Source organism: Trachemys scripta, chromosome 14 (genome assembly GCF_013100865.1).
Source record: "Trachemys scripta elegans isolate TJP31775 chromosome 14, CAS_Tse_1.0, whole genome shotgun sequence".
NCBI lineage: Eukaryota > Metazoa > Chordata > Testudines > Emydidae > Trachemys > Trachemys scripta.
This window is the reverse complement of record NC_048311.1, coordinates 38403266-38411714: the sequence shown is the minus strand read 5'-3', so window position 1 is coordinate 38411714 and position 8449 is coordinate 38403266. Positions and strand designations below refer to the sequence as shown.

Below are 8449 nucleotides of genomic sequence, written 5' to 3'. Positions count from 1 at the left end.
GCTGCGGTGTGGCATGGGGAAGGGGTGCGGTGGGGGTGGGGCATGGGGTTGAGCACTCCCAGGGGCAATTGGAAACCAGCACTCATCATTAGAAACATGCCAGACCCCCACACAGGGAGGAGTGGGCTGCTGAATCATAAGCACTGGAGTCCAGCAGTTGGAGATCTCAGTGTAACTCGGCGTGTGCATTGCTGACATCTGAGTGAGTATTATTCTTAGCAGAGTCACAGAGGTATGAAAGATGGAAAAGCCCCATTAGCTCAGGGAATCAATGGCCCTGGGGCCAGGGAAGGGTCTCTTCCCTGGAATCCCCTGTGTGTGTGTTAGAGGGGACTGAAATTCTTTTGTCTCTCTCTCCTCTAGGATGTCAGAAGCACCTTGAGCAGGTATGTGGCTCCCTCACACTCCACAATGCTGGGAAAGAGCTTGATGATGAGGGTAGCACCACATCTCCCCAGGGCTCTACAGGAAAATGTGTGGGAAGATCACATGTTGGATACAAATCTCTCTGATCAACTTCATCCTGGGGTGCTTACTCTTGTACAGAAGACTCTGGAATTCTCCATTCAGTGGGAAAGACTAACCTCAAGTATTTTGTAGAGATCTCACATCCCTGGGGGACAGACTGCCTCAGGATTGATAAACTATAGGCCTGTCACTGCTGGGGCAATGGTCACTATTCAGCCCAGGGCAGCAGTTTTCAAGAGTCTTTCCCCATCTGAGGACTGTTTGAAGACCTGTGTGGAATGAACTGGGGAGGGGGTAGTTGGTGTCTCAGTCTAGTTCCTAGAGGCAGATTTCTACAGCACTTCACCTGGGAACCTCCTCTTCCTCAGAGCATGGAGGGCAAGGAGTGACTTGGCCATGGAGACTCAATTCCTGTTTTGTCCCCAGAGCTGATCTCTCCAGACCACCGTTGAAAAATATTAATGACCTTTGAAGGGAAGGTTGCATGGCCATGGGCTGTGTTGCAGCTGCTCTGAGGCTGGGAGAAGTTGAGGAATTCTAACTCCAGGCCCATTAGAGCAGTGACTCCCTAACCAGAATTTATAATGAGTCACACAGTGAAATGTAATCCCGTGAAATTGTTTCTCTGCAGGTGTGAGACGGGGAAGTTCCAGCAGCCAGAGGAGATTTCTCCAAAACTGGAAGAGAGAGTCAGTGGTTTCTCCCAGAAAACTATTGCGCTATTGGAGATTCTGGGGAAGTTCAAAGGTACCTAGAAGGGATCTAGGGATGGAAATTGGGATGAGCCTCTGAGAAGAGAATGGTGCTGATCAATTGGTTCATACTTGGATGAGGCTGTTAAATTAAGAAATGACTCAAAGACTTTAAGGCCAGAAGGGACCATCGTGATCATCCAGTCTCACCTCCTGCACATTGCAGGCCACAGAATCTCACCCACTCCTGCAATTGACCCCAACCTCTGACGAAGTTACTGAAGTCCTTAAATCATGATTTTAAAACTTCAAGTATAACAGGTTGAGCACTCACTGGTGAGGCGCGTCCTGCTGGTTAGTCCAGGAATTAGCTCTCCAGCTCCAGAGCGCCCACTGCTGGCCAGTGTTTCTCCTGCCTCAGGCCCCCCCATGTCCCTCCTGAACCCAAGTGACCCATACCTTGGGGTTCTGCCAACAGCAGTACCCCCACACTCTGGGTCTCCCCTCCCAGGGGAACCCCAAGCCTCTATACGCAGCTTGCCTCAGTAGCTAGTGCCAGTCATCATCTAGCCCCCTTTCTCTGGGGCAGCCTGCAGTCCACAATGTCCACTCATCATTGGCAAGGGGGTTGGACTTGCTGCCTTTCTAGCCCCAGCTGCCTCCCTGCAGCCTGAGTACCATCCCTGACTCTTCGCAAGGCCTCAGCCTGGGGACTTGCCAGGCCAGAACTCCCCATCTCTGTCTGGCCCGGCCCGGCCCGGTCCAGCGCTGCCTTGTGTAAGGTACTCTGTACTCCCAGGCTGCCCTGCAGTAAGACTCTTGCCTGTCTACCTTCCAGCCCTTTTATCAGGGTCAGCTGTGGCCTAATTGGGTGTGGCCCCAGCTGTGGCTGCCTCCCTAATCAGCTGACCTAAGCTGCTTTTCACCTTTTACCTCCTTTTATCCCAGGAACAGGGTAACTGCCCCGCTACACAAGTTACTGAGAATCCACCATTGACTCTAGTTTAAAAGCAACTGACCTGTGCCCCACGCTGCAGAGGAAGGCAGGGAAAAAAGCCCCAGGCTCTCTGTCAATCTGACTTGGGGGGAAATTCCTTCCCCACCCCAAATATGGTGGTCAGTTGGATACGGAGCATTTTGGCAAGACCCAACAGCCAGACACATGGCAAAGAACTCTCTATAGCTCAGAGCCCTCCCCATCTACTGCTCCATCACCAGCCATGGGGCACATTTCTCAAAGGCGGATCCAGCCCATCACTGTGCTCTGGTCCCGTTTGCAGCTAGTCTGGGCCAAATGGCCTGTAGGGAAGGAGAAAGCCCCTCCCCCATGATCAGGGATCCCTCCAGTACAGGCGCCTCTTGTGCCTCCTCCCCAGCAGCTGTAGACACAAGGCGTGTTCCTGAGAGGGCTGGGAATGGGGTGGGGGTGGTGAGCATGGAGTGGAAGAGGGAGGGGGAGTGGATGAGGGATAGAGGGACATGGGCCGTGTAAAGCTGGGCCTCTGACACTCTGCACACTGGGCAAGACACACGGGGCCCATTGTCATAGGGATGTAACTCTGGCTGGCTTCAGAGCTTCCTCAGCCTGTGCCAAGGTCTGCACCGGCCCCTGCAGCCACTGAACAGCAGAGTCACAAATGGTCCCTCCCCTCTCTCCTTTCGCTGGTACAGGGGGGAATCTGGCCCATTGAGACAACCTTCCCCTGCCTCAATTTCCACCTTTATAAAATGGTTTTACTATTATTTCTATTTCTGCCTACGGAGGACAAGGCCCCGCTGTGCTTCTCTCTGTAGAGATGCTGAGTAAACAGAGCCAACAGCTCACAGTTAGAGCCACAATTTAGGAAACTCTCAACATCCCGTTAGTGTCAAAGGGACCAAAGTGGGTAAAGTTACTTTTATGCCAACATCTTTGTATGATCTGAGTCTAGGTTATGACAAAAGGCAGCAAGTGAAGGAGACAAACCAGCTGGAGTCTGAAGGGTGGGAGGGGATGATGAGGGAAAAATAAATCTCACTTACAGATTGTCCTGGGATGGTTGTGAAGCTGCAAGGATGCTGGCTCCATTGCTGAGAGATGCCTGACTGAGAGGGGAAATGGGTTTCAGACCTTTTTATATTAAATACCTGAGTGTTTCTCTGTGCCTCTCTGTCTGTTTCTCTGTCATAATTATAAAACATTTTCGGAGTGGGGATGCTGTTATAAATATGAAAGTCTGAAATCTCGCCTCTCTTCTCCTTTCTCCCTCCAGACACTCTGCCCTCTGAATTGGAGAGAAAAAGGGGAGAATCATTTGGAGCACACAGACAGGGTGAGTTTGCAGGTGAAGATTGCCTTTAAATTATGAGAAAATTCTAGTGAAAACATCTTCATGAGATTGTAGCTAAAGTTACCAACCAAACTGACAGCGACCATGACACACACAGCCTAAAAATAACACATTAAACGGTAAGGAGATCAAGGGGACAATGTCCCCCCTCCCACATATACCCTTTTAAAAGTGGGATGATCAGGACACTTTTCAGCATGAGCATAGTTTGGGGGAAGAGGACCACATTGCTCCCCCACACTGCAAGCCTTGGGCAAGTGTGGAGCATCGCGGGCAGTGTCTGTGCTTTGGGTCGGGCAGCTGATCAGCTCCTCTGTGTGTAGCACAGCCCCTGCCCCGCGGCACCAACCTCTCCTGGTGCTGGCCTCTCTCAGTGGCCCCACCCCTGCTCCTCTTTCCCTGAGGCCCTGGCCAGGCCAGAAGCCAGAACCGGGCTGCCATCCAGGGACTGCACTGGGGAGCCCTAGACCCTCCACCTGTGCAGGGTGGTGCACCCTGGGGAGCGGGGATATGGGCCAGTGGCTGCTCCCAGAGGCCCATGGACCCATGTCCAGGGCAGGTGGAGTGTCAGGGGCTCTCTATAGTGGGCAAGTCTCCCAGCCTGGCCAGGGGACAGGGCCTCAGTCAGGGCCACGGAGGGGGCAGGGACACAAAAACAGTCCTAACACCAACCTTAGAGCTGAGTTCATGCCCATTCTGATGAACAGAAACACTCTTAACTGAGTCACACATGAACAGAGGTCTCTGCCACATCCCTCTGCTTTACCCCAGTGCAGGGGGTCTCCCCTTCACTCTTCTCCAACATCCTGCCTTTCCTTTGGGCAGGGCTGGGCTCTCCCATTGGAGCGGCTCATTGCTTCCTGGATTGGGGAGATGCTCTTCCTGTGATGCCAGAAGCTACTCCCTTCTCTCTGGGCTGGGGATGGGGCTACCCCATCCAATGCCACCTCCTATGCTCTGGTCTTAAGTGGTTATTCCCCAATACTGCACCTTCCTCTCTGTTCCCTGGCCTGGGAGTGGCAGCTGCATTAGGGGAGGGAGCTTCTTTCTGGGGCTTAAAGCTGGTACCTGCCACTTCTGCTCCCTCAATAATAGCTTCTGACACCTTCCTGGCTGTGTCTTTGCTGCTGGGAATGGGGCACCACCAGCAGCGGGATCTGGGAGCTGAAGCCTCTGTGATAAATGAGAAACTAATGAAGTGGGACCCGTTACAAAGACTGTGGAGCTGCTGTGACATCTCTGCTCAGTTGCAGGTGCCCAGGACAGAGGCAGCTCCCTGGGATCCAGGACTGTCCCAGCCAGAACGGGGCTGCTGGGGAGTGTGAGAAATGGTCCCATCCTCCCCCAGGGCTGAGCTCTGCCCCTAACACTCTGATTCTCTCTCTCCCCAGTGAATGTGACTCTGGATCCAGACACGGCTCATCCCCAACTCATCCTGTCTGAGGATCGGAAAAGTGTGAGATGGGGGGGCACACGGCAGCGACTGCCCAGCAACCCTGAGAGATTTGACATTCGGCCCTGTGTGCTGGGCTGTGAGGGATTCACCTCGGGGAGACATTGCTGGGAGGTGGAGGTGGGGGGTGGGGGATACTGGGCTGTGGGGGTGGCCAGAGAGTCTGTGGGGAGGAAGGGACGGATCAGCCATAGCCCTGAGGGGGGGATCTGGGCTGTGGAGTGCTGGTGGGGTCAGTTCCAGGCTCTCACCTCCCCTGTGACCACCCTGCCCCTGAGCTGGTTCCCCAGCAGGATCCGGGTTTGTCTGGACTGTGACCGGGGACAGGTGACATTTATTGATGCTGGTGACGAGGCCCTGATATTCACTTTCCCGCCGGGCTCCATCCCTGGGGAGAGAATCCGACCCTGGCTCTGGGTGTGCCAGGGATCCCAGCTCAGCCTGTGTCCCTGAAACACACAGCTGAGGGGAGAATCGGAAATCATCCTCTCTTGCCTCACACACCCCAGTCTCTGACCCTGCAGGACTCCCATCTACCCAGTCTCTGGCTCCTCATCTCTATGGCCCCTGGAAGCACCTCCCCCACCCTCTCTGCAGCCCCAGGGATGGGAGGGGGCAAGAACCCCTGGACCTGCAAGAGGGGCCCTGAGGGGCAGAGGTGAGGGCTTGGCAGGGGGCAGAACTAACAGCCGGGCTGGGGACAGGCAGATGAGGGGGTGGCAGGGACACAGCATTGATCAATCAGGGTTTGGGGGGTTGGGGAGAAGCAGCAGCAGCAGGGATCTGTGTCCTTAGATTTCACTGGGGGCTCCCAGCCGGGGATCAGCAAGAGGGGAAGGGATAAGATCAGAGAAAGAAGAGAGCAGCCAAGGGGGGTGATCTGTGACAGGGAGTAGAGATACAGGAAAATAAACAGGGATGGGAAGTGAGGGCTAGAACAATAATGAATAGAAAAGGAGAGTATGAAAGGAAAGGGAACGTGAGCGTGATGGAGAGATTTATTACATGTCACTGAAAGTGAGACTGTAACTCATTAATTCCCTATATTAATTCCTGGCCATTGGTGCTATTTTAGTGCCATAAAGAAAACTGTTCTCAGTAGCTGGGGATCTCCTTGCCGTGCTGCGGTTATTAAAGCTCCTTCTTAGCTCCTTTTACTTTTTTACTTTCCAGCTACTTACTGTAAATAAACCATTACAAACAATTCTTCCTGTTTGTTCCACTTTAATGTTCCAGCTACAGGTGCTGGGGGCAGCATCATGGGATTTGCTTCTGACTGGGTTGTGTCCCCCCAGCTCCCACAGGGAATATTGCGCCTTTAGTAAGTGAGGCCTGGTCTACACTACGGGTTTAGGTCGACTTTAGCAGCGTTAAACCGAATTAAGCCTGGACACGTCCACACAACGAAGCCCTTTCTTTCGACTTAAAGGGTCCTTTAAACCGGTTTCTTTACACCACCTCTGACGAGGGGATTAGCGATAAAACCGGTCTTTGCGGGTCGGAATTGGGGTAGTGTGGACGGAATTCGACGTTATTGGCCTCCGGGAGCTATCCCACAGTGCTTCATTGTGACCGTTCTGGACAGCACTCTCAACTCGGATGCACTGACCAGGTAGACAGGAAAAGACCCGCGAAGGCTTGAATTTCATTTCCTGTTTGCCCAGCGTGGAGAGCACAGGTGACCCCGCAGAGCTCATCAGCACAGGTAACCGTGATGGAGTCCTCCCAGGATCGCAAAAGAGCTCCAGCATGGACCGAAAGGGAGGTACGAGATCTGCTCGCCATATGGGGAGATGAAGCAGTGATAGCTGAACTCCGTAGCAGTAAAAGAAATGGAAAAGTATTAGAAAAGATCTCCAAGGCCATGAAGGACCGAGGCCATAACAGGGACACACAGCAGTGCTGCGTGAAAATTAAGGAGCTACGGCAAGCTTACCACAAAGCCAGAGAAGCAAACGGAAGGTCCGGGGCAGAGCCGCAAACTTGCCGCTACTACGCGGAGCTGCATGCGATCCTAGGGGGTGCAGCCACCACTACCCCAACCGTGTGCTATGACTCTCACTGGAGAAACACACAGGGAAGACGGTTTGGGGAACGAGGAAGATGACGATGGAGGTACTGTAGGTAGCTCACAGCAGCAAGGAAGCGGAGAAACCGGTTTCCCCAACAGCCAGGATATGTTTGTGTCCCTGGACCTGGAACCAGTAACCCCCGAACTCACCCAAGACCCTCAGGGCACACAGGAGACCTCTGCTGAGTGTAACTTTGTAACTATTTGTAAACATTACAAAAAAAAAGCAAGCGTGTTTAATGATTACTTTGCCCTGGCAATCGCGGCCAGTACATCTACTGGAAAAGTCTGTTAACGTGTATGGGGATGGAGCGGAAATCCTCCAGGGACATCTCCAGAAAGCTCTCCTGGTTGAAATGGGGTGATTTTATTAAGGGGACATTCAGAGGCGCCCGTTCCTGCTCTTCTGACCAGAAATGTTCCCCGCTGTTAACCACGCAGTGGGGGGAGGGGTGAAGTGATCATCCCAGAGAATTGTGTGTGTGTGTGGGGGGGGGTGGTTTACTTGTGTTTGTGCCGCATGTTAACCAGGAAACCGCAGCCCCCTCCTTTTACATTGAAACCCCATTTTAAATGGACAACCCAATTCATCCTTGATATGGGAAATGCGCTGCTGTTTGCAACCTTTCCCGCATGTTAAGAAGGTTAAAAAAGCCAAAACACTGTGGCCTACCATGGCTGCCTGCAAGCCGAAATATGCGACCTTGTAATGAAAGAGTGTACCCATTGTTCTCTAAAATGTGTCTTTTTTAACCACCTCTCCCTTCTCCTCCGCCAGCTGCAAATGTTTCTCCTTCGCAGAGGCTCGTGAACATTAGAAAGAGAAAACGTAGGACGAGGGACGAGATGTTCACGGAGCTGCAGATGTCCGCCCACGCTGATAGAGCACAGCAGAATGCGTGGAAGGCAGTCAATGTCGGAGATGAGAAAAGCCCAATATGAACGAGAGGAGAGGTGGCGGGCTGAATCGCGGGATGAACAGAGCAAGTGGTGGGCTGAAGACGATAGGTGGCGTCAGCTTGCAGACAGACGGCAAGAGGCAATGCTCCGTCTGCTGGAGCATCAAACTGATATGCTTGAGCGTATGGTTGAGTTGCAGGAAAGGCAGCAGGAGCAGAGACCGCCGCTACAGCCCCTGTGTAACAACAGCCCTCCTCCCCAAATTCCATAGCCTCCTCACCAAGACGCCCAAGAACACGGTGGGGGGGCCTCCGTCCACCCAGTCACTCCACCCCAGATGATCGCCCAAGCATCAGAAGGCTGGCCTTCAATAAGACTTAAAGTTTTAAAATGCAGTGTGTCCTTTTCCATCCCTCCTCCCCCACCCATCCCAGGCTACCTTGGCAATTATCCCCCTACCTCTGTAAGGAACTAATAAAGAATGCATGAATGTTTAAAAAAAATGACTTTATTGCCTCTGCAAGCGGGAGGGGAG

The 8449-nt window shown here is 53.0% G+C and overlaps 1 protein-coding gene across 5 annotated transcripts in view; it reads left to right on the top strand.

The window, feature by feature from the left end:
* The window catches only part of LOC117886945 (zinc finger protein RFP-like), a 36966-nt gene extending 30817 nt beyond the window's left edge, over nucleotides 1–6149 (top strand). For 3 of the 5 annotated variants that reach the window (XM_034789119.1, XM_034789117.1, XM_034789118.1), the window contains exons 6-8: nucleotides 1100–1215; nucleotides 3413–3484; nucleotides 4882–6149. In XM_034789119.1, the coding sequence (XP_034645010.1) occupies nucleotides 1100–1215; nucleotides 3413–3484; nucleotides 4882–5396 (703 nt within the window). In that variant the 3' untranslated portion in view covers nucleotides 5397–6149. Of the gene's footprint in view, nucleotides 1–363; nucleotides 387–1099; nucleotides 1216–3412; nucleotides 3485–4881 lie in introns of all 5 variants that reach the window. The other 2 variants (XM_034789120.1, XM_034789121.1) reach the window with 2 other exon arrangements.
* The last annotated feature ends 2300 nt before the right edge of the window (nucleotides 6150–8449 follow it).